We start from the raw sequence: 27,666 nt of genomic DNA, 5'->3' as shown, positions 1-27,666 counted from the left end.
TGAAAAAAAGAAACCATACATACATAAAATGAACATCTCTTCAACAGGCATACTGCTTTTTTTTTTTTTTTTTTCCCAGCTGCACATATCAAGACATCTGTATTCAAATGGATTTACTGTATTGGCCAGTACAAGTCACACACATTACCCACGTGGCTCCATTTGTCTTTGTCATTCCACTACTAGGAAGGCCAAAGAGTCCCCCTTTGCTTCCCAGCTTGCTGGCTGGAAGTACTGACAAACATTGCACAGCGTAGAAGATAGATATAGCATTAAAATAACCTGAGGATTGATAAGAAAGTATCTTAACAATTTGCAAAAGCAAGGCAGCTCTTATAAACATAATATCCTGTGTGTTTTACAGGTCTCAGATTGGACCAGAAAGTCTAGATGAAATAATTCCTCATGAAATGATAGTATAGAGAAGTGCATCTGTACATTGAATGCTGTGCTTCTAAAACAGATGGAGCAGCAGATGGGTTTACAGATTGGGATCCCTGGACTGTCTGGGTAAAACAACCTTCCTGCTCTGGAAACCGGTCGTTCAATTCTCAAATAATCCAAAACCTCTAACAGTTCATGGGAGCTGTATTTCCTTCTTCCAATAAACAAAATTTTCAGAATTTACACATTTCTAAATTAAATATTTACTATATATAGCAACTATACAATAAATCTCTTAATTAAAATGCCTTTTTCACAATCTTTTTGGAACAGATGGTGAGGAAGTATTATCACCCAATGGAATAAATGCAAAATGACTACTTGTTCAAAAGCTTTAAAATTAATTACCTTCCTTCATTGATGAGCTCAATAAATGCAAGTCCTGCATTCTTCTGAATAGAATTTTGCCATTCCTAAGAAAATAAAATACATCATGATCAAAACTCAAGGATTTTAAACCACATTTCTGAAGCCGACCCTGATGACTTCCTAAGGAGTTTGAATTTAGGCTGAACTTCTTCATGCTTTGCTTTTTTTTTTTTTTTTTTTTTTTTTTTTTTTAGAATGACCTGCTCAATTAAAAAAGTGTAACTCATTCTGATTTTCAAACAAATTTTAGAAGGTCATGTTTTCTGTTTCACCCTTAAGCAAGCTTTGGATTCCTTGTCTAGAGAAGAAATCACATCTAATTTCTGCAATTCATACAGTTGCCCAATGAACATATTAAGTGCAACAAAGTGAGGCCGCAGTAGTTTCTTCACATTTCTTCACTGTTACAGCCTGTACATTTTATCAAATAGGGAAGGTGATAATCTGTGTACTGTCCATCCCTCTTTGAGTTCGATCTTTGTTTCTTCTTCATTATAAGTGAAAACAAAAACAGTAGCTAATGACAAACTGAGGTTTTAAAATTCTTTTACTATTAACATGGATTTCCACGATAAACTTTCAAAACTGATTTAAACCACCTAATAGATATTAAAAGATAACAACTTTTACTTCACATATCACTAAATCCAAGAGAAAATTCTCAATGCATCACAAAGAGCTTTTAGCCATTCAACCCACTGTGTTTATCATACCAACAGACTTGATACTTGAGATGGAGAAAGGCTGAGATATCTCCCAGTTACTTTCTTGGGGCTAATTCCTTAAAATTTTTTAGAGTAATAATAATTTCCTTTTCATCATACAGGAAAAAAAAAAAAAGAAAATGCATTAGCTGGATTACAGTTCAGAGACATTTTCTATTCTAAGACTTCACGCTATAAACAAAAATGCATAGAGAGAGTTAGTGTTACAGAACTATAACGATTTTTTTTTCTTTTTTTTTTTTTTTCAAGACTAAAAGATCAGGCAGAAACTCCCAATGTTTTTTTCCTGATATGGGCAAAAAAAGAAGATAGCTTTGCACAGATAAAAAATTTTTCTCAATGAATAGTTGTGAAAACTAGTCACTAATCAGCAAGGTGCTTCTTACTAATCCTATGAATATTCACAGATTTGACCAAGTGATGCATCTTAAAAAAACCCTCAACAACAACAATCTTGTACACATGATTGATTTTATGAGAGACAAGCTACTAAAATACCAAATAATGAATATAGTTTTAACCCATTACTGAGCAGGTAGGTCCTGATTAGGGAATACAGAGTATCAGCACTCAAACCTTGAGCTTGTGGGCTAGAAAATCATTGTAACATGCTCTTTCTTCAGTGCTGATGATTGTGTTCTTTTCTAAATCCAGTAACTGAAGTGAGCCTAATGATCTAATTTTTGGAAACAATTAAATCACATTGGTATAGTACAAATTCACTCTGAGAAATTAAGAAGGAAAGGATTCAGTTGCCGAAACATGGGCATCTAGTGCCATTTTTAAAAACAGTAATCTGGTTTAGAGATAGTATCTGAGGTGTAGCATTATTTTATATATATATATATATATATAAATCACAGCCTTTTACTGTACACTACAAAATCCCCTATTAGCATTTTCTTTTGAGGTGCTTTTCTGCTCCACAGCTGCTGACCTTGCAGTCAGGAAAGCAGAACTGGTGTGACTATGATTCAGGAAAGAAGCTGAAAAGATAGAAGCAGAGGAAAAAAAAACCTGGCTTCCTAAAACAGCTGGAGCATGCTAATTAACTTTTTAAAGAGAGACAGAGTGTCTACCTGTGCCTGTAAAAGACCAAGAAGTCCTTTGTCAGATCTTCCTGCTCACTGCAAATGTCTCACATACTGCAGGACATCCAAAATGTCTAACTGGATTTTAGATGAGAGATCTTAAGGTACTTAAAGAGTCATTAGTATCTATGTGGAAACAAACACATCTCTCCTTAGGTCTCCATAGGTGGAAAATCTCATCCATTTATCCAAAATAATTATTCATTATAAAAATGTGTGAAACCTGCCCAATTATCTATGCAAAACTAGTGGTAAATGATGCAGAACCAGAAAGAACCTGGATTCATGGTTCATGCACTGCTTCACTATAAATTTGCTACTAAAAACTTCAGTACAAACTCCCAATCCTCCATTAATCCACAAACAAGGGAATAATTATTACTACAATCTCCCCTCAGTTTTAGGCATAATTTAAGAGATTCACAAGGCTGAGAGGTGAACTGCACTTGAGAAGAGGCACCTGGTTTTCTTTTTTCCACCAAAGACCCAAACAATATACTGAAATACGTAGAAATTCCAACATTACAGTTGCCTTTGTAATGGCCATTCAGGTCACTGCATGCACTTTAAGAACTGGATTAAGTTGTGGAGTTATATGCTCAAAGAATGTGCACGATTTTGTTTATATTATCTTAGATTCGACAGAAAAATCTTTCTCACACTCAAGAGGCAAGAAGCAGAAAGATAAACTCCAAATGTAATGGATGTAGTAACGGTGGTTGGAAAATTTATGCTATAGGCAAGTAGAATCATGGCATAGACATGCAGTTATTAGCAGCTAAGTGCTTGAATGACTACACTACATCTCAGGTGGTTTTAGTGTAGTTTATATCCTGAATCTTCTGGGCCTTAAAACAAGAGCTGAGAGAAATTTCTGTGCCTCAAAAATGCTGATGACAATTACATGCGAAAGTAATGGAAGACCGTATACCAGATAATTTCTTCTATACAAGAGGAATGCATCGACCTTTCTTCCCCTGGGGGTCCTGCTTGAGAGGGCAGGGGGGATGATTATTGCTGCCAGCAGTGCACCTCTCAGAACAAGGTAGGGTATAGAAGACATGGAGATAGAGGCACATTTAGAGACTAACACAAGCAGTGTTTAAGAATGATATCACTTACTACTACTTTGTACTGAAAACAGAATGAAGATATCAAATTTCATTTTTAACTTTATTCATGTTGAAACAAATTTAAAAGTTGTCTTCATACACAATAATGAACATTATAACTTTAGACAGTCAGTTCAATTACTGTCCAGTATGGTTATGTTCTAAATATTTTATATTATGCAAACTTTTATTGAAGACATCAAAAATGTACTAAACTATTAGGATATTGGTAATTGCCACCTCCCTGACCCCACCCTATTGTCGTCCTCCTCTATTCCATTGCTGCTTGAGAAGCATCACTGCATCCAGAAAGCATCAGTACATGTTCCCTGACAGAAGGTTCAGACTGAATCCAGTTATGAAACTGTCCATGCAGAGGAGGCAGGAGATGAACAGAACTGGGATGAAGGGTCTGGAGCACAAGTCGTATGAGGAGCGGCTGAGGGAACTGGGGGTGTTTAGTCTGGAGAAGAGGAGGCTGAGGGGAGACCTCATCGCCCTCTACAGCTCCCTGAAAGGAGGTTGCAGAGAGCTGGGGATGAGTCTCTTCAGCCTAGTAGAAAGTGACAGGACAAGAGGTAATGGCTTCAAGTTGCGCCAGGGAAAGTTTAGACTAGATATTAAGAAGTATTTCTTTCCAGAAGGGGTTGTTAGGCGTTGGAATGTGCTGCCCAGGGAGGTGGTGGAGTCCCCATCCCTGGAGGTGTTCAAGAGTAGGGTCGATTTAGAGCTTAAGGATATGCTGTAGGTGGGAACAGTGCTAGGCAAACGGTTGGACTAGATGATCTCCAGGATACTTTCCACCCTAGATGATTCTGTGATTCTGAGAGTAAAGGCTAAAAATTCTAAATAACAAACCATAATACAGTACAGATATTACTTGTGAAATTCAGTTGTTTGGGTTTTTTTTAATATTTTTCTTACTCTCTGATATCCTTACAACTTCTAGTTTTCAGTTAACCTACCTAGTCCCATTTCTTTAAAATTCTCTAATCCCCAGTACACTTAAAAAAAAAAAAAAAAAAAAAAAAAAAAAAGAGGCCAGAGTATTAACAAATTTAACATGTAAAATCGATACAGAAAATTTGCACAGGTAAAAAAGAGTAGTGAAAGAGAAAAAAAGGAACAACTAGGCTTGGCATGCTAAGAACATTTTTTCCAAATCAACTTTGGTTTACCATTTAAAAATTTTTATTCATAATCATTAGAAAATTTCTTTTTAAATATATTGTGATATTAAAAATTAAATAATAAATCTGACAGAATATCTTTATATAAAAAAGAAATAATCATTTCTCAGTTTTCATAATTTACATGACAGCTCTCTCCCTTTTCACTTTCTCCAAGGAAGTCTAAAATTGTGTCACACACAAATTACAAGTTTCTCAACAAACTGCAGTTACTGAATGGACAGATACCTGGTGTAGTAATCATCCCACAATTCTTCTTGCTGCTTTGGCAATTCTCTCTTCCTCATGTCTTAAACTAATCTATTTCTTTTCCTTTTGACATACTGAATATTTACTGTATTTTCTAGTCTAAGATATTAACTCAGTTGATAGCTCAGTTCCTCAATCACTGTATTTTAATCCTAACTTTGTGAGACAGATGAAATTCTATTATATTGACTCTCTTCTTTCTAGACCCTTGAATATGTTTGGAGAAAAAAGTCTTGTATGGAGCTAAACAGGTGCTACCTTTTATCAGAAGAAGGAAGAGGAAATTTTATAAAAATGTGTTTGCAATTCACAACATGCATGTAATTTAGCCTGGGTTTGAACTCCATGTTGTGAAGTTACCTTCTAAAATCATCAATAACTTGCTTTGTTTCATTGAAGGGGAAACATTCAAAGGAAATGTTACAAGATTGAAGGAAATCTTTATAGAAGAAAACCATGTCTGTTAGAAGTAGGTAAAAACAGAAAACCCAACTGATTTCAAGATACAGCCTCATAAATTTTTGAGCAGATTACTCATAAATTTCTGAGAAGATTATAGAGTTTTTAAGATCTGGACTGTCCCTACCATTCCTAGAATAATTTATCTAAAGATACTGGAGTCTTTAATCCTTCCATTATTGTTTGGAATGAGAATCAGATCTAAGAACTCAAATTTCACTGCCTTCTCTTACGCTCATATGTATACTGCTGATATATGGTAAATAAAATGTATGCTTGGTCTACTCTTTCAAGTAAATTTGGGATCAGTTTTAGGATTTGATGATAGGTCATCCATTTTCAAAGTGACTATGTCCCACAATAAGGAAATTGTAGAATGGCTGATGACATCCTCCTGGAAGGCAAATCTGCCAGTATTGGAATACACCAGGCTTCTGGCCAAATCACAGAAAGGAAAAGGATGTGAAACTTTCTATTTATGCAAACATGAATTTAACAATGAAGCAAAGGTAATAAGAAATTTTAGATTTCACTTTCACAAGACTAAAGTCTAATCTTTCCTCCTTTTTTTTTTGGACTTGAATTAATATGTTATTTTTTTGCTTTCTTATAAACATATAGACCCATTGCCCTTCTGATCACCTGTGGTAATTGCCCAATTTATCTTGGAAATTAAGTCAAATGTTCCTGGGGGAACATTTCATTGATATCTTAGAAAAAAAATTTAAAAAAAATAACAATTACAAAAACATTTACATTATCCAAATAACTCTAGGGAAATGGCCAAATTTATTTAAATGATACATACCATATTAACATTCATCATGTTGTAGAAATTCTGCCTATCTTCTAATACAGACAGAAGATATGTGTTAGAAGATACCTGCATCTCCACAACTTCTAGAACTTACTTCCTGACTGGAAAAATAGTTCATTTAGTAGACACTAAAATTATTACTAACAACATGTGTTGCTAGGTATGGCTATTAGTCCTAAAAGCCAGTCCACTTATTCAACCAGTCTTTGATGTTAAAGGTGGATAACTAATTTGAAGTCTTCCAAAATGCACCATTAAAGAGAAGACACTCTGATATACAGAAAAATACTCCTCACATTATCTCAGTTTTATATATATAGTGAAACCCCTCAAAACTATGGTAAATTTTCTAATAATGATGGTCTCAAATAATGAGAGTTTGCACCCTTTCTCAGCTCTTTAAGACTTTTTCTGACTTTCTAGGTGTTTTCCTCTGATCTAAGATTCTTCTCAATTGTAGGCAACTTAGAGAAGTCAGGCGAAGACACCTTGCCATATAGGGAAAGTAATTCATACAGTTTTCTGATCCTGTCTGTTTTTCCATGAATCTAGAGCAGGTTCAGATCAGCATCTCACTGATGTGTAATAAATGTATTCTTTGACATTTTTTGACAAAAGTACTCTGACAAGGACAGGCAAGAGAAAGGACCAGAAGTTCCACGATGAGTGTGGTGTAAGGAACATATTGAAGAAGAGATCATGCTTATTACTAAGGGCAAAGCACAGAAGGAGTTTTCTGAGTGTATGGGAATCTGGAAGTACATCTCACGGAATAATCATGAAACTAAAATCGCCCAACAAGTAGGAAAGAATACACTGATGGTTTCCATTTGAAAGATAGATTATCAGAAGCAGATAGCAAAGAGATGAAGAGTGAGATTGGGCTGGACAACATTCCACGCATGAACAAGAAATTAATGCAGGAAAATTCTCTGACCTTCCATACAAAAAAAAAAAAAAAAAAAAAAAAAAAAAAATGGAAAACTTCCAGAATTCTATAAAGCAAGCGAGAAACACCAAGGGAAAACAAAACAAAAAACAACTGCCCCCTCAACAAATGACTTAATTTCTAGAGAAAAAAAATATAAAGGAAAAAGTTTTCTACTTCCCCTATAGCTAGTACTGAAGTTCATTTCTGATTTTGGAAATTAAACTAAGTGTGTATAACAACATATTTGTGTATAGGCCATGTGATGGATTGTGAAGAGTCTCAAATCAACAACTGAACATAAGTACATGTTTAACCTGTACCATATTCGATAATGGATAAGAACACATTAGAAATATTGCTCTTTTGTTAGACATTTTTATAGTCCAAATATGATTAAAATATTAGAGAAAGTACTTGCTTCAGCTACAAAGACTTTATTGAATTTAAATTTGAGCCTGTGGTAAAAGTGGAAGTTACAAAGCCTCAATTTGGAGCTACATGATGATATTTTTCATACACCTTTCTAGTGCTTTGCCCATTTTATGACAATCTGTGGGATTGTTTTTGGTTTTAACCTACTTCTCTCCCATTAAATACCAAAATTTCTTTCTTTTTTCTTGACTGCCACAGAGGCAGCCTTTCTTTCCTATGGCCCCAGGCATCCTACTTGCCACCTACTATGAGCTGTTGCTTTCATAGCTACTCTAGAAGTATAACAATTTTAAAATTACTATTTTATTCAGAGTTACTTTTTATTTTGATGTGACTGTTTCCACTAGTTCATGTTTTGGTGAAAGGGAGTGAGCAGGAATATGGAGCTAGGCATGGAGAAGATATGATACCTCTACAAGGGTGATCTGGGCCAGAGAGAAGCCTAAGATGATGATTGAAATTGCAGCCTAAGAGTAAGATTCAATTAGATGCAGAGATCTGAATTTAAAGCTTGCATCCATGAAGACATGAGTGGTGTTTTCTCTCTTCTCTGTGCTCCCAGATTTGCAAACTTCAAATTCTCTGAGTAGCTCTGTTGGCTTTTGAACTAGGGTCTCAGTCAGCTTAACCCACTAAACCAGGAAACAAATGTCTGAACAGTTTTCAAGTGTGTTTGTGAGTATTATAAATATCAGCACTGCTACAAAAGCAAGGTTAGCAAAGAAGCAGCTGCAGGACATCAGCAGTGTAGCAGATCCAGAACTTTGTTATGATAAATGTTTTCAAGATATGCTGGAAAACAGAATTATTAAAACAGTAAGTTTTTGCATGTTTGCATATGTGTTTGTGTGTCCTTCCCTTCTACATCAAATTTTAATTCAGATTTTTGCAGTGATATGATATGCAGAATTGTCTCCTCCTAGTTGCACTGGTACAAATAAGAGACAGTGGATAATCCAACAGGACAATTGGGAAAATATGGCCAAAAGTGAAACATCCAATTTGTTCCATGATTAGGAAAAAGAAAGATTAAAAAAATTACATCTCCATAGAAATTTGCATATCCAACCTTAATTTCGTCAGTGAAGTTATATCTGACTTATTTTCCTAAGTGGATTAAGTCTCAGGTTCATTGTTCTTGAGATTTAAGAGAAACAGCCACTATTTAACTTATCTTCAGCCTTCCTACTGCAGTTGGTGTCAAAAAGATAAAAAGCAAACACTTCTGTAGTGTGCTACTATCACAGTTACTCTGAAAGACCTATCATTTACCAGACAAAAATTAGGGAGTATAAGAACTCTAGGAATACCTTTGGAAAGAATAAATAAGGACCAGCAAGAATAATTAATGATGACTGTAATACTGACAACAAGAGTAAACATACAAAATTACTACAAATAAATCTATAATGAAAATTAAAAGGTTTCTAATAATGCGTAAAATTAAAATGTAACATACATACAAACAGTGTAGTACAGAAATAACGTTGTCTTAAGATGGAGCCTGGTAAAAAACCTGTAAGAATGGTGCTCGATAAGAAGGCACTGTACAGCAGACCTGGAGAATTCTTACTTAAAATTTCCTAGAAAGCCTTGAATAGATTATGTTTAGTATCAAGAAACACGGATTGTGTTTCTGTTATATGAATCCCACATTTCAGGCTTCTTCTGGTCAGCTGTAGGGACCAGAAAACAATTCTTTTTTTTTCTGTATTGGGCAGCTGCCCAGGAGCTGTCCTGTATTCCGAGGCAAAATGCATATTTAGATGTGCTAGTGTGTACTGAAATCTCTCCAGTGTCTGGCTGATGGCTCTTCCTATATTTTCAGAGCTAAACCTATCACGGAATTTCTTCACTGAGAATTTGCTTTGAATTTGCACTGGCAAGGCAAATCTTTCTGGGTTTTTTTGTTTGTTTTTCCATTTCTCCTTGGAGTGGGATTAATTGCTTGATATCGTTTCAGATTTTTTCTTGCCACTTAGGACAACAGGCAATGCACTCATTTGCCTTGCCCTGTCCCATCTTCTGCCCCATTTCACTACTTTATGGGTTTGAATGCTATAGCATATATAGTAGTATAGAACTACTATGTTTTACATGTGTCAAACTGCTGAGGAGCATTTTACGGATTGCACTGCCTGGGAGCAGATCTGTCACAGATCTTTTTTTGGTTATACTGAATAAGTATATACTGAATGGCTGCCTGTGATATGAAGAGACAGACCGGATCCAATTCAAGTAGCTTCTGAGTTTCCAGGTTAATGGATAAGACAATATGGACAGATACAACTCATTTATGAGGCTCACAGGGTTAACCAACGTTTGAAAGGCTTATCTGAAGCTCAGTTTACCTGTTAGTTACATACTGGAGCTTGTCTAGTTATGGATATACTCTCAGAATAGTTTGCTTTATTTAAGGCACTTTAAGTTCTATAATTTTTCACAGAAGTAAAAAATTTACAGAATCTACTTACATCTTAATATCTTAATTATAAGAGGGACTATTTGTTATCACTTATTTGAGAATCTTCTAACAGTTTTTAATTGCCAGTTTTAAGTAAAGCATTTCTTGCTTATGTATGTCCTTTTCCTCACTCCTCAGAGTTTTTCTAATAAAAACATATTTACAAGGGACAGCATCTAAAAGACATCTTTTTCCTAGACATAGTGATTCAGAAGCAGAATATTTTTTTTCTAGCATTGTTATTTCCCTTGCAGGCTCCTGAATTACAATCTTGACCAAACTTCCAACATGTGGGGAAAGGAAATCAACAGATTGAAGGATGAATTGAAAACCACAAAAACCTAAAATTAGGCAGATATTCTACATGCATTCTACAATCACAAATGACAGCATTTTTTTCCTAAAGTAACCATTTTCCCATTATAATAGTTATATTTTTAAATACATCAAGTAGTGAGATGTCTTAGATACTGAGACAGTATTTTCTGTTTAAGAAATTAAATTTCTCCTGTTAATATATAAGATACTGAGAAATACAAGTGGCATGAGATAAAACTCCTTTGGGATAACATCAGTTTCTGCAGAAGCTGTATCCTCAAAGAGAAAAATTTGCAAAAGATCTGGAAGTAATTAAAAACTACTGTAGTGTTTTGGCTAGGGAAAAAAAAAAAAAAAGAAAAAAGTAATTGATATCTAAATTTTATGTAAGAAAATCTACATTGCAAAAATTAATGTTTTTGGTTGGGTTTTTTTGGGTTTTTGCTTGTTTTTTTTTATCTGCCACTACCAACAGCAACGCAGTTGTGACATGCTCAACTAGGCTGAGGGAACAAAGACCAGATAATCAAGCACAGATCTTGTCAAACATAACACATCTTCATCCATTTTATGTTAAAATAGGCCAAATCCAAATGAAAATGCCGATTTTATGATAAGCAAAAATCATTGTATGTTTATCATCAATTATTCAGAAAAAATATATTTTGAGTACTTGGATGTATACTTTTGGTTTATATAAGAAATAAAGAAAATAAAGCATTCATACCTAAATTTTAATCTAGTGAATTAGGTGATACTTGGAAAAAATAAAATGGGTGCAGGAAAGCAAGTTACACAAGAGAGATTCTGAAAATACAAAGAGTAGAACTTTTCGTTCTTCCCCAAATTCACAAGTGATGCACTATCCACACAGGAGTTCCTTTAAAATTCAAAATGTATTTTTCACAGAAACTCCAAATTCCTTTGGGGGAAAGGCTTGATTGCATATCCCTCTGAGTCAAAAAGGCTGCCCATATGAACTGAATTATCCATGACATGTACCTTCAGACATTTGTAACGTGATATTTCATGTAAATTTAGACCATACCTTGGACATGAGCCGCTGGCAATGTTGATTTTATTCAGGAGCTCAGATAAGAAAAAAAATTCTGACATCCTTGCTAATCTGTAGTCGTTAACATGGAATTTCCAACATAAAGAGCATAAAAGCATCTAATTTGCTGTAGCAAATGAAAGGAAAACAAACTTCGCATTTCCCTTTCCTTTTCAATGTCTAAAGTTACTCTGTTCTATGCAAACAAAATTGTACTTTTCAAAGGTTTAAATATTGTCATCTATCTTTTCAATGACACATTTCAAACTTCCCCACGTAATCTGTAAAATGTCATTCAATCTGAATATGAAGGATTTACCCATGTTAGGAAGAAAAGCCCTAGTTATATTAGGATTACTGCAAAACCACAGTACTTTAGTCCTTCCTGTTCGTATTACTTATCATATAGAAAAGCTCAGGTAGCACTATCTCTTTATTTATAGAGATGACTTCACCTCATCTGCTGCAAACAACTTCTTCTATACTCCTAATTCCATATTCTGTGAGCCATAGGATGGATTACAATATTTGTCTGTCTGCGATACTCTTCCTCTAGACATTTTATGTATTAGTACTCTTATAGCATTTACCTCATGTTTTATTTGACAAATAGTTTTAAAATGTAAATAGAAAAAAAACTAACAACGTTTTTCCTGCAGGTGAATAGAACTACAGATCTGATTGTTTCATACACCTATAGGATTAAGCACAATATTCTGTGGAAATGCAATTTACAGAAGCAATAGTTAGAAAGATGAGGGGAGGAGAATGCAATTTGCACCACTACAGCCCCCTGTTGACCAATTCCTATAGAAACATCTAACACCACCAGCAAATATTACAGGATTAGATTCTGAAGTATTTGGCAATGAATGGACATCAGGGCACAAAATCTTCCTTACTTAGAAGGTAAGGAAAAAACCTTGAAGTATCAGATGGGGTATAAAAACTAAAAGCTTGCAATTTCCCCAAGTAATTGGGTAGAGGGAAAATAGCTCTCCCAAACAAACACTGAAGAAAATGAATAGATGTTCAAAACTTCAAAATGATTACGCTCTTCACATTATTTCAGGTATAAAATGAATCTCATTTTTATAATAGCTGAATATTTTAAATAATAGATTACATGTATAATAGTCATAAAAATAACAAATTGATTTAGCTGCATTTGTTACATAGCTTTACTGGGATGTCTAAAGCAAGCATTGCGGAAAGAGCTTAAATTTCTCTCTCTTCCTTTCAATCAATATTTGAGGCAAAGTTTCATCTCTAGGGCCCTTAATGGCAGGAATTCCTGGAGCCAGCAAATGAGTAATGTTAAACCTATGATTAGATGATGAGGCCATCAAAGACACTAGACCCTAATGCTACATTCCACTTTATTCCTGAGAACTGCAGTAAAAACAAAGGCTAGAGAAGAAAGGACTGTAAGTTATTCCTTGCCTCAAGAAAATGTCTCAAAAGCTGCTAAAAAAAGTAAAAAAAAAAAGTTTCATGACATGAACATAGAGCTCAAAAGCCTTAATGGATGTTTTGGAATTTTCCTGGAACCCAGGACTTCACCATTAGGTAACAAATTTTTCAAGTGCCCTGCTGGATAAGGTTTGAAGTTCAAATCCCACTGAGGATTCCTGCCAGGGTTGTATTTTTCTTTTACTTTTCCCTAACCAATATCCACCCTGGCTAAAAGAAGAAGGAAAAAAAGGAAGAGAAGGAAAAAAAAAAAAAGGAAAACAAGATTTAATGATTTCCTTATGACACAAGCTTGAAGAAACGCAACCTATGGACTGGCAAACAGCAGGTAAGTTGGAATCCCCCAAAATCAGTTGTAAATGCTTATTCTTTACAGATAGATTCCTCAAAAGTAGATCTTCAATTACTACTAGAAACTAATTTGTTTTCAGTATACTATTGGTGCATGTTCTCATTATGCAGCAGTAAATGCTAAGTAAAGCTACAAACAAGGGATTTTCCTTGGTAATATTATAACAAGTTAACCTGGGCATTTTATATACTTGGTTTGAGTTTAACTGGTATTATAAATCTGTGGGGAACTTAGTAAATGAAACGCTGTTAATAAGTCTTTAGAGAAGTCTAAAAACCTGTGAAGTTATCTGGAACTGTTAGGCCACTGTATTTTTCTTATATTTTACAAAATGAGAAAAACTCTAAAATGTTGATAACTTACTACTGCAGTTTAAAATAAAAAGTCACATACATGAAATTAGTCAATAACACTTCTGTCAAAACAAGGAAAATTAAAATTGAGATATAAACAATTCAAACACTATGAGGTATTATTTTAGTTTTGAATATTTTACTTGTGAAAGCAATTCAAAATGTTAAATGAGTCAGATTTCTGAAAAACCCATTATTGCTATGCTAAAACCCCGATAGTTTAACTACATTTTAAAAATAGAAATACTATGCTACTGCCACCTAAACCATGTTCTGCTACCTAAACCGTGTTCCTCTGCTTTTTATATACTGACAGCTACATAAGATATCCAATGAGTTATGTCACGTATATCAAAAGTAATAAAGTTAGCACAAAGTAAGCTTTTGAAAAATTACTAACTCAAAGACAGATTTCAACATAGTATTTTGACAACAGTATCTTATTTATATATTCTAAATATGGACTGGCTTGAAAGAGAGTTCATGTACAGAAAAAGTGCATAATGTACATCCATACACTTTTACAAAATGAATACAAATAAACATTGTATAACCTGTGAATATAGACAAACTATGGAAAGTTTGATTAAAAAAAAAAATATCTACAATTTAAATGCAACCAAAAGAGATTAATTTGTATTTTATTATACTGAAATGGAAGAATGAAACAAAGAGCAAGATACAATTCTTAGGCTGGCAATAATCCAGCACTACCAAAGAAACTAATACAATTAAAACCAGAGAATGTCTTACCTGTGAACAAAGTAGCATAACAAGTTCAACCACTGAAGTACTTGATTTCATACAAACCAGACCTGCAATAAATAGTCAAAAATGAATTTAAAAGATTGGTGTTATTTAGTTATTACAGCTCCAAGGCTTCAGAAATTACATAAAATATCTGTAATATATATATATTTATCCTCAAATTCACTGAAACAAGTTTCAAGCACAATTATGTGAGCATTTAAGATTCAAATATATTTAAAAGTTCAGAAAGCATCCAAGAATCACCTAGAATAATCTATACCAAGTTCAGAACATAATATTTTTTAAGTCAGTCTTTTTGACACTTAGCTTAGTTCATTATTTAGCTAAATACCTATCTATATCATACAATGCCATTTAGTACACAGTAAACATAAGAAAACAACATTTGAATATTAAATCCTGTAAATTCTTAAGAATAAACTAATCAGATATTAACATATAAAGAATAAAGCAGCTGCTTAGAAGTTAATTTTTGTTTGGTAATTGATTTTTCTGTAATTGAAAGCTTGAGTATTAAGGAAAGAGGCATATATAAAGTATTATCTTTATTAAAATTATAAGCCATACTTTGCAGGCCACGTTTCTTAAAACAAACCTTTAATTATGCAGTTACTTATTGTTTTTTGCTTACTTTAAATAAACAATACCTAATAACAAAATAAACAATACCTACTAACATTGCCACTATCATCACTACTCATTTGCAGCTTCGCAAATGGAAATTTACTGAGAGAAGGATATCATGTCTAAATATTTAAAAGATGCATTATAAAGAAACAAAGAGGAAATTACACTTCTACTGTTATCTTTATATATGGTAGCTTCTGTTATCTGAAATCATATAGACATTGATATGATGGTTTAGGGCATAGGAAGACTTTGGTTATATTGCAAAAATTATAAATTCACAAATATAAAGCTTACAGCTAAGGACTAAATAGGAAGCTGAAAAGCAAACTGATGTGCTTTAAGTAGGTTTCTACAAACAGCGATTAGAGACAAAAGCACTCCTACACAATAGCATGTATATTTATTGCAGGTAGTGGATAAATACCCTTTTGTGCCCATTTTGCTAACAACCCCATCCTTATTGTATAGTAACACAGAACGAGCTGTAAGAAGCCACTAGGATTCCATTCTATCAGATATATGGGCAGACAGTTAACTAATGAAATAAGAGGCAGATGTGCAGAGCTCATTTAGGGAGACAATTGCTGTAATTGATCAGCTATTCTCATGCTCAAGTGCTAGAGGATCAGAAAGATTAATGGGATACTTATCACCTGCAGGCTACCTCCTCTATTTGAAAGCTGACAAAGAAAATCCAAACAGAAGACTGAACTCTACAGTTAAACCAATACAGGTAGCACAGACGTATCAAATATTTTACCATAGGTTTATTATTAATCCACCTCATATTCTGTAAAACTAAAAAAAATATATTTTTTGTCACACGCTCATTTATCTTTCACTGTCATAGAACAGTTTGGGTTGCTGAAGGTACCTCAGGTGTATTAAAATGTGACCAAGGCAAAATAATGCTCTTAGAAACATATTCCCATGCTACAGTCTTCTAAATTTGTATGTGACTTTAGCGTCTGAGTTTAAATCAAAAGAACAAATATATCCAGAAAAAGCATCACACACCCCTACAAAAAATAAACCAATTAAATTACCTAACAAATGTTTATGCATCAGCAGTAGTTACTTTGTATCTTTACCACGTTTCCAAAAAGAACAGAAAACTCGTTGCAAAACATACACTTTAAAGAGAAACACATAATGAATATTTCCTGGCTTAATTCATTAAATTAGAAGCTCTTAATTTTCAAAGATGGTGGTACTTTTGCCATCTGTGTAGCTTCAAACAATATGAAAAAAAAAAAAAAGTTTGGAGTGTGGACCAAACCGAACATCCTTAAAATGGCACAAAGCTAGGATAAGTACTCATGATTATTATCCAGATAGCAATGATGATCTAGTTCTAATGACACAAATACTACATGCATAATAAAACAGGACACTCTGAAGGAAGTAATAATTACCTTAGTGCAAATCTTTCTGTTTATTTACCATAATAATTTTTATATATTTTATCTAACTTTTTAATAGCCTGATGATTCTACAGGCTTAGGTGGTTGTCTGACCTAAAATCGATGTCTTTATTTGTCTGGACATCACATCTAATCAACTGAAAGCTTAGATGTAGCATTCTAGCATCAGAAAGGAGAATTGAACTGATTTTGGTGAAATTCCCAAAAAGAAAAAGAGGAGGATACAGAACTGACATCTGGTTAGCACATCGGCACACACATCAGTTGTAACCTGTTCTGTAATTGCCTGCTGATGAAACAAGCCACTGATAAGAGCCATTAACACCTCTCATAACCAGTAGTGTTCAAACTTGACATTCTAAGAGGCTGTTTTTCATATTAAAAATAAATAACTAAGAGAATGTAGCACTTTTCACATATGAAAATACAGGGGGAGATAGGAAAGCCTCATAAAAGAAGTTCATGGTGTCAAAGATGAATGCAAGGAATATTCTTTGCAGACTCTACAGTAGAAATTAAGTGTGCAGCACTCTAGTTATAACTGAGCAAAACCAGGAGTAGCCATGACACAGAATGGGGAATCCCATGCATCATGATGGGTGGGAAGAAGGAAACAGAAACAGAACTACTTTCTATTTACATTTAAGTATTCATACTATACATTCTTTGAAGTAAAACAATACAGAAATGTGAAACATTCATAACAGGGCTACAATTTCACGTTGTAAGTTTCTTGCTTATCAGCCTCCTACTCCCACTTCAGGGATTCCTTCCACTCAAATCATATGAGGGAAAGTGTGTGCCCTCCATTACATGCTTCATTTCCTCCTTCCTAGCTGCCAAGGGCTCTATTTTTGTGTCCCTTGTCATTCTTCTCATTTTCACTTATTCCTGATTAAGGAGTTAAGATTTGAAATAAATAAACTTTGTGTGTGTGTGTGTGTGTGGTTTTTTTTGTTGTTGTTGTTTTTTTTTTTAATTTTCAGTTTACTGTCAGAGCTGTTGTGAGTCAATCGTAGAGAATGACAGAAAAAGATCAGACCTAATGGAGGACAGATCCTTGTCTGCCTATTAGAAAAATCTGTCAGAATGTAATCTCTGGTTTATGAAGATCCCACATAATCAAAAGCAAGAATCACTGTCCTTGTCCTGTTTAACTTATCCTACATAGACCAGAAAAAAAAAGGTCTTTTTAATACTCTTTTGGGTTTGAAATTTGCATGATCCTCTGTTCCAGGAAGTCCAACTTGTGTGCATGTCTGGGTACAGACGCTAAAATAATTTCCTTCAACAAACAGTATACAACAGACATAAATAAAAAAGGAGGAAGAAAATATTCTGCTCCCATTTTACAGAAGAGAAGACACAAACTGATTGAGGTATCTTCCTGAAATCAAAAATAGAATTTGTAGCATGAATCAGAATCAATTTCTTAAGTCCCAAATGCACTAACAAGTGCATTTATTCTTCCTCTTTACTGTTCTGCAGGATTTGACAGAGATTTTTAAAGTGTGCAAAGTTTTATTAGCTTTAACACAATGAGAAACAAAAATGGTAACAAGCTTTGGAAAATAATGGCTCCTCTGATTGAAGAGAGCACACAAATCTATTTTGAGTTCTCTTTCCCCTCCCACTTAACTCCAACGAGAAAAAGTATTTGCAATTCAAACTAAAACTGTTGCCTGCATTCTTCAGCTGCAGATAAATTCCTCCTATACCATCTGTATCAAATGCCATTAAGGAAGCTAATGTAATTACTAAAATACAAGTGGTTATTTCCTGCATACAGCAAGGTTAAAAAGGTTACTGTTGAACTGAATGGAGTACGTGCTCTTTATATTTGCTGTTCTTAGTACTTTTCTTCATGGTCTATTTTCAGTCCATTAAATATAGCCATCAAAATTCAGCAATTTGATGGCAACAATGACCACATATATGGACACAAAAACTGGGAGCATCAAGTGCGTGACCTTAGCTAATCTGGAATAAATGATGTATGCCTGGCAATTATCTTAAAATGCTCTGGTTTACTTGACTTCATTTTCAGTGTTCTTCTGTTGGCCCAAAGATATGCTAATTATTTCTTTTCACTATGACTTATTAATGTCTAAAAAAAGATTAATTTCAACTACACTATTTTAGTCATGCCTATGGCATTAATGAAGTCATGGGTTCAAAACCTTGAAGCCACCATGCTGAGCTAGTCAGTGTGAATTTCTATTTTGAAGAAATATAATGTAGGCTGATAAAATCAATTTTTAAAAAATCCTTATGAAATAAGATCATGGTTTTGAACTTCTTTATATTATTATTAATACAGTGTGTGTATGAGTCTAACTGAATACCAACACAATTTCATCTGGTCTTTATCAAGGTTTGCCTGCATTTTCTTTCAATGATTTTACTTTGTGTCAACTTAAACCCTTATTGGAACTGGAATCAATTTTAATATTAGAAAAAAACAAAAGTTAAATGTTTTATATCTTATTTTCAACTTAGAAAAAAAGATGCAATTAACTATACTTTAGAGCCTGAAGAAATCTTTCACTCAATTATAGCTTCTACACATCTGAAGGTCTCAGGTATGGCTAAATAAAAAGCATGAGAGAGTTTAATCCATTTAACACAGTTCACAGAGAAAACTTGGCCTTTGTTACTCCTGTACAGTGTGACAGCATGGCATCAAAAGAACAGGAGCTTTGTATAGAAAAAAAAATACTTATGACAAAATAAAGATGTTATTATATGCATTATTTGTTGATGTATAAAAAATGTATAAAATGCACTTAGAAAGGACTATAAGGTCCTAAAACTAGATCACACCCCACACACACTCCCCCCCAAAAAATACTAGAATTCTCCTTTTAAACTTGTATTTTTGTTAGTTAATCTATTTTCTGTTTCCTACTGATATAGTCTTCCATGTACTGTAAACAAAACTGTATTGTTTCAAATTGTTCACTATAATTACTGGTAACTCATACTGTGGTATCTCTTCCCATAATCCTCACTGACTTCTGTGCCAAGAAACAGAGTAGGAATTTTCCACCAGTAATTACCACTCACAAATTGTGTCTTCATATTTGATAGACTATCCCCTTATATTCTATTCAACATTTGTTAGGAATGGTACAACAAAGTTTGAGTACAGTTCATGCTGATGACAGAAACTAAAGCACGTTTTGGCTGTGACAGTACTAGGAAAAAAAGTGATGGTGATATTTTGGCTTGGTTTCCTTCAAGTTTATTTGTTCTTGCAAAATGTCTTCTGTTAGCAAAATCTTATGGCAATTTTTTTCTTGAAATATTTTGCTGAATCTAACTTGCAGTCAAAGAAATAAATTTAGGATTTTTTTTTTGATCATTAATTAAAATTACTTGGATAGTTTAAATCTACATTATTCCCTCTCTGCCATATGTTGTCATTCAGAGAAACCTAGATTCAAACTGATGTTTAAACCAATTATCAAGTTTGTGGTGAGTTCAGTAGAGCTCTGAAAAGAGATAGTATGAAAATATAGATAGGTGAAAAGTTTGAAAGTAAACGCTAGGTGTGTAAAACTATTAACTGAAATAACAGATGTTGTTATTCCAATCAAAGCAATTATTAGGGGGAAAAAAAAAAAAGTGTTTTAAACAGGATGTAATGTTTTGCAAGATGACACTCAAAATTGGTTTTAGAACCATACATATGTCACATATTTTGTAGGCATTTAAATTACACTAATGGTCTTTATTTATGAAAGCCAAAGGCTGGCAAATATTCAGGAATTGCAGAAAGTCTGCAGGTGGAAATCACAGCCATGTTGCAAAATAATTACAACTTTACTTTTACTAGATGAAAGGAAACACTATTCCAAAGAACGTAACTCACTGAAATAACAGTCAAGGTTATGGATTTTACAATTCCCTTCAGCAGCCCTGATTGGCAGAACACAACATTACCACCAACTCTAGGGACCATGAAGGATGGCTGAATTAGTACTCCAGACCATACTTTGTATGGGTAGATGTCCTTTACAGATCAGAAGAGTGACACAGAAAAACATGATGAATGTGAATTTGGCTCAGTGCTTTTGTAGTTGATCAAGACAGTTACGGGATTTTTGATATGGTGAAAGACACTGCACAACACATGCAATATTATTTATACCTGGTACCTGAAAATCTAGAAGAGCTATCATCTATGTTATCAAATGAAATGCCTTTCAAATATTATCAGAAATCTTTGGAACTCGTATGTTAAGATAAACACCTCAAAATAAACACTGATAGGTCAACATAAAAAAAGACATTTTAATTGGTTCAAACCCAACTCAAACAGTTTGGCCCTTTTAGCCAAATCTGTAAACTAAACCAGATCTTAATAGTAGGATAAAATTTAAAAGAAAAAGAATGTTGTATAAAAGTTTCTTCAATTATTTCATTGAAGTAAGAAAACCTTTATTTCTTTACCACTGCAGTTACTAAAAACGAATCTAAATGAGGACCATAAAATATCCAGATGGAATCACAGAATGGTAAAAACCCTTGAGAGCATACCCACAGAGAGGGGATTTATTACAATGTATACAAGATTTACTTTTTAAAATTACAGACTTTCGTACTGTGATCCCATGAGCTGTAACAATATTGACAAAACTGATGCTGGTGCCACATTACTCCGAAGAGTCTAGCCTTATACCAACATGTAGAATTTTTGTCAATTTTCCATTAATGTTAATGTGATGCACAAATTCTCCTTCATCAAATGAGAAGATCACTTAATCTATAAAATAAAACCCACCACCACTGTTCAGTTTAATATATCACTGAAGATTTTCAAAGCTGATCCAGTTTTTCATTTAGCGCCTGTGGGAAAACGCATGTGTGTTTCTCTGTCCTTCTCTTAAAACAGTCTCTCTTTTCAAATACCTGTTGTGACATAGCGAACTAATATGCTTATCTAATTGCTATCCCAGAAGAGATCTAAAATTTGTATCAATCATATATCGATTAAGAATTTCATCTATTTAGCATTAATAAAACTAAATTATTCTTTTCATATAAAAGAATACAATGCAAATGTTAATTATAAAAAAAAAAATGCCCTGTTAAATTTAAGTGAAGCAGAATTCTTTTGGAACGACATGACACTTACTAGATACTAGAATTTAATTTGGAAATAAAATGTGTTTCCTTCTCTTCTAAAGTCCCCTTCTAAAGAATAGGTCAAACCAACCAAACCAGTGATCACATTACACAGCAGCTGATCAAATTAAAACACCTCTAATCTTGAAATTGTCTATGAAATTGAACTATTGCTTTTCTGTTTAAGTCTACTTCAGTTTCAGATAGACTCGAATAACTTATGCACTTTTTATTTTGGTGGGAGCCTGGAAAAACTGAAAAATAAACTACACTTAGATAGAGGTTCTGGAAAATCAAAACCTGTTATTTATCTAGAAAGAATCTCAATGAAAACCATTCACATTTTTTTCCAAACACCCAACAGTCCACTGTGAAAATTAAAATATGATCCTGAAAGTCTTCTGATTTCCCCCTTTATCCTATGGTGTTACTAAATAAGTGGCTCAGATTTGCGGCTAAATTTCTGCTACAGCTGCTGCCCTGGATATTTTTTTTTTCAATGGATGGAGTAAAAAAAAATAATGAAAAAGCCATTAGAAAATTAGTTTAAATTTGAAAAGTTAAAAGATTTTTCAAGTTTTGTCATGTGATATTTTCTCAAGATCCCATTCATTTCTTGACCAAGTTGCTATTTTTGATTACGTTTGTAGAAAAACTACTAAAGGAAAACAACCAATACCAAACAAATTGCCACATATTCAATAAATCTGAGAAAAGACAAGTATTTTGAGATTTTATGTTCTACTGATCCCTTACATTTTTTTTATTTAAATGAAGAAACATCTATCCCTCTTTTCTCTTTTTTTCCTCAGTCCTTCACCTCCTCTTAAATCCATGTTACAGGAAATACATTTCGGAAGATTTGCCTTTTGTTTCCTTCTTTCTACTACTATGTTTTAGTTCTTTGTTACATTCTTTCCTATTACGAGGGGGAATATTATCATCATGGAATGACACAACTGAAATGTGTGCATGGTGATGACAGAAAAGGAAGGCAAGAAAAGGATAAGCTGCACAGCAGTAAAACCACTTACTTTTTACTGGTCCTCCTTACTTCCTTATATTTCTTCTCTTTGGCAACCCAGAGGCCGTATTAAGAGAACAGGGAGTGAACCAGTGCAGCTGGAAGTATAACAAAACCTCACAAAACTCATGCAGCTTCCTAAATTTCTAAGGCGAAGATGACCATTATTTTAACTAGGTATGATCTCCTAAGTAGCATAACCCACCAGATATTTTTTCTTACTGAGCAAATTGTTGGTGAACTAATATTTTCTTTAGATAGGAATTGTTTTCTGAGAATTTGATAACAAGGAAAAAAAATAAATCTCCATTTCCACACTGGACTTTGCTGACCTTAGTTGGCAGCCATCAGATCTTGTTCCTATCCTGAAACCCTTCTGACAAATGGTAATTATTCTAAACCAGTGTCTCTCAAAACACAGAAGAGTACCACAGTCATAGATCTCTTGAAACAACTTGTATTTCTTGTGTTTCAGTTTTCTTTATTTACTTGACAGTAACATTGTTATGGGCTCTCCCTAGACCTGCTTTGACATCACTTTGCCATCTTAATTTGACATATCACAACTGTCTCTGTTGTCTGACAAGTTTTTCAGCATGAGGGTTTCCCATTGCAAGAAAATCTCCACAGACAACATCACTATTAGTATAAAAAGATTGGATCATAAAATTCCACATACCGACAGACAAAAATAAGACATGATATAAGACAATATATGTTTAGCAGGTTTGGTCTTTTTGGGGGAAGGTAAATTTTAGCATAAAGTTAGACTCAACACTGTAAAGATGCAGGCCTTGCAAAAATAATCCCAGGTCTGTAGGGAGTCTGTTAACATCTAGATAAATCAAATTGATGGTTCATTGATGTTTATGCTATCATTAAAATTTTCTTCTATCAAAAACAAAGAGCTCTATAAATAGTTATATTTTAAGATTCAAGTGTAGTAGTTTCTCAAGTTAATTGATTCAGGAGTTTTTGTGGAATATTATTTTTTTATGCCTTGAAGGAATGGAAACAATCACATCTATATCCAATAAGATGAACTGTAGAAGTGCCTTTAAATCAGGACAAGTAAGGAAGTTTTGTAAAATTGGTCACTGATTAAAAGGTTTCAGTCTGGGTTATAAGAGCAGGTGATAAGTGGACACAGAGTTAAGGAATATAGAAGGAGAAACTGTGACCAGCCCTAATGAGATTAGTTTTGTAACGACCCTGGACGTACAGCTCAGGCTACACGGAAAAGGATTATTAGACTATGTCTCATGAGAAGTACATCTTTCAGTGCAAAATCTGATACAGAGATGTTATTTGCACTCTATAGTTTATCAGTTAGGTAGTTCTCTGGAAAATACTGCTGGGATAATAAAGTAGATTGATTCCGTTTTTAAGATTTTAGAGGACAAAGGGTGGGGCAAATACCAGCCTAACTGTTTCAAGTCCAAAACCAGGCAGAGTCCCCTGCTGAGTTCTGAATGATGAATTAAGTGGAATAAGAACCAGAGAACCTCTGCCTGTGGGGAGCTTCAGTCACAGCATGAACATCCTGTAGATACTGAATACCTTTTTGGCATACCACCTCGTTTTTCTTTGGACCTGGACAGTAGAGAAGAAAATAATAAGGAGGAAAAAGGTAGCTGTTCTAAAAAAAAATAATTGTACAACTTAGTCCAGTGTTACCATGCAGCACTGCTGTATACCTGATATGATGAGTCCACCTACAGGCTATGCTACAGTAGTGCCTGTATGTGTTAAGAACTTTGTCAAGAATCTTTTAAAAGTTATTTCCTTGAAATAATATTAAATAGATCTCTTGCTACTCTTTTTGTAGTAGGAGGAAAACTTAGTAAAAAAAAAAAAAAAAAAAAAAAAAGGAAAAAAAAATTATTTTCCATGAAAGCTGAAAGTTAGAACAAGAATGAAGCCAGAGGGACATCTGACCTGGATGGTGTTAGGACAAAGAACAAGTATGAAGTCATCAGGGAGGGTATTATTCTGGAGTTGTAAGGCAAAACCACCAGTTCTTCAGTTCTTTCTGGACCTTATGGCTTGCAACTATAGGCTACTATGTTCAGTAAAAAGAAACTTGTGAGAAAGTGCCCCATACTGCTGAAGGGCATTGTGACCTGAGGACCACAAATTACTCCTTTTCTCACTCTTTCAGAGCTCCAATATTTTGTGCATTTCTTGATGTACTTTAAAAGAACAACAATTGGTATTGTTTGGTTTCTAATATAATCTTCATAGTAGCACTTTCAACAGTAATTTAGTAACTTCAAACATCTAGTGGCTTCTATATTTTCAAGGATAATTTTCAGACCTTCTTTTCAGCAAACCTGACTACTTTACACTGTGACCAATTTGTTTTCCTGAGGGCATTTATTTATTTATTTATTTTACTGTTTAACACCTTCTGTTGAATATATGTAGTTGGTTCTGAACTTTACAATTAGTCTCACATTTTTCAGTCATTTTTTCTCCACTGGCAAAGCAACAGAACCACCACAATTTCTGCCTAATGGGAACTCCATATATTTTGGATTGTAAAGATATTTTGATTATTAATTAATGTAACAATGATAATATAATCAAAGACCCATAATCTGAGTGCCAACAATTTCTACCCTTAAGTTAAGTTGGGACCATATAAGCCAAAGACAAAGGAAAGGGCATGAGCAGTTAACCTCTGTTACACAGCCTAATACATCTTAGTAAGTGTTCAATTCATTAGACAGGGATAGAGAGGCTCATATGTGTAATTAATTATTGGCAGGTTTACTTTCAAAAAGGTGCCAGATGCTATGTATTTCCTAGTTGCTATCTGGATCTCTGATCTATAATGCTTTCTGCCGTATTAAACATCTGTTCAGAACATACTTCTGCACACAGAAACTTCAGTAATTAAAGAGTTAAATCTTCAAAATCAAATGTATGTCTATCGTCTTCACTTCCTGTTGTTTGTCATTATATCCCTTTCAAAGAATCATAAAAGAATATTATATGAAAGAAAAATGATCTGTAACTGGCATGGGGGTCATTACAGTTCGAAGATTTCACTGTGGATAAATAACAGACTTCTGCTGTGGCACCTGCTCTTCAGTTCCTCCTCTGAATGCCAGTATTGAGATCTGTCTTGTCACTAGTAGCATATTCTGAAAAACAGTGTGGAAGCTGCAAAGCTTTGAACCTTGACTCTGCTGAAGTACATGTAAATAAATAGGCAGATTTGCATATCCCTTTAACCTTTCATCATTTCTTTGTTCTTACCATACAGACTTCTGAAAAACTGTTGTTTTCTGTATCCATGTGTATGTATCTGACTCATCGATGTTTTTTAGTAAGAAACACTTTCAGTCTCAAAGTGTTTGCAGAAACATGAGCATACTGTGGAGCCTTTCCATAAGACACAAAGAGATAATAATAGATAGTTTCTTAAAAAAATTTCTTACCAACCTCTAAATAGCTGTTTGAAATTAATGATTTTTTTTTTTTTTTTTTTTTTTTTTTTTTTTTTTTTTTTTTTTTTTTTTTTTTTTTTTCTGTCTATGAAGAGATTACAACATGTGCAGGCAGGATTTCAAACAACAGCATTTTAAATCCTCTGTTTTCCAGAGGACCGAGTCAGGCAATTCAGTGACTTTAACTGCACTGTGCTAAACCTGCAGCATCACCTCTTAGTAGACATAGAAGAATGTACACTGGGACTCCTAGGGTACATGGAAAGAAAGGAGTGGGAGGTGGCATGGGAGAGAAGAAATATATTATGAATTCCTTAGCCTTAAAAACCAATACATAGTTCCTGTCCCGATACAAAACAAACAATCCATAATATTCCTGACACTGACTGACCAGAGTGATCACGTCCAATGAGACACACACTACAGATGATACTAGCATGATCTCCCCCAGAAAGATTTTTAACATTCACCTTGATGTCTAACAGGGATTCTCTGGTGTCTAGTAGGGTTGAGATCCTACTGCTCTCTCAGTTCTGCTTTATCAATTGTTTTCCTGTTCCTTACGCTGCAATATCGATAGTGCTGTACCAACACTATATTACACAGATGCAAATGAACCAGATGAAATTCTTTGGAGTCACTTTTCAGTTTTCCATTTATTCACTACATGATGATAACATATTCCAAATGATAGTGCTGATTAAGAAATAGACATGTAACTACTGCCTCAGACAAGGCATTATAGTTGTTTTTTTTTTTTTTAAACAGCCAATATTCATTAATATCATGTAAAAATAGTATTTTTAAAATGTTAAAAAGATGCTTTTTAACAGCATCTTTTGTTAAACTGGCTGAAACTGGCCAACACATTGAAAAGCTATCAATAGAGTAAAAGGCTGATCCTCCTCAGCCAGTGTGATCACATAAGTCTCATACCCTTAAGAAATCACATTAAAGTATATGTATGGCTATGCATTCATATGCTTGCAAGGGCTCTCTGAAATCTGGGACCAAACAATAGCTGGAATGTGCCTCATGAGACTTGTCTGAATAGATAAACTTCAGAGAAAAGAGAAGGTGTCTCATACGAAAATGAGCTTCAAGGTAATGATTAAAGAATTTCTTAAATAAAAAATAAAAATAAGTTTTTATATATATACACACACAAAAAACATCTGAAGAAAGGCTTATTTCATGCAGTGAGTTGAACACTGACCATCTTTGATTCCTCAAGGGAAGATGATATATGCTCAACTGCATCTGCAGTTGAGATGCAGTCAACTATAGAACAAGGAAAATCACTTTTTCACTGATCCCTGCAGGTGGTTAGCTGACACTGAAGTACATATATCTATGACCATGTGACCAAACGCTGTGATGGCAATATTAGAGAAAATTA

At 34.0% G+C, this 27,666-nt stretch overlaps 1 protein-coding gene across 1 annotated transcript in view; it reads right to left on the bottom strand.

Annotated features, from left to right (window-relative positions):
• The window catches only part of NBEA (neurobeachin), a 414,406-nt gene that overhangs the window by 245,808 nt on the left and 140,932 nt on the right, over positions 1-27,666 (bottom strand). The window contains exons 35-36 of the mRNA XM_026862195.1: positions 14,587-14,648; positions 793-857 (exon numbers count right to left, since the gene is read on the bottom strand). Coding sequence (XP_026717996.1) covers positions 793-857; positions 14,587-14,648 — 127 coding nt within the window. The remainder of the gene's footprint in view (positions 1-792; positions 858-14,586; positions 14,649-27,666) is intronic.

The sequence above is a fragment of the Athene cunicularia genome (assembly GCF_003259725.1).
Source record: "Athene cunicularia isolate RWA chromosome 1 unlocalized genomic scaffold, athCun1 chr1_part1, whole genome shotgun sequence".
NCBI lineage: Eukaryota > Metazoa > Chordata > Aves > Strigiformes > Strigidae > Athene > Athene cunicularia.
The sequence above is the reverse complement of the archived record's forward strand: the minus strand, read 5'-3'. Positions and strand labels throughout refer to the sequence as shown.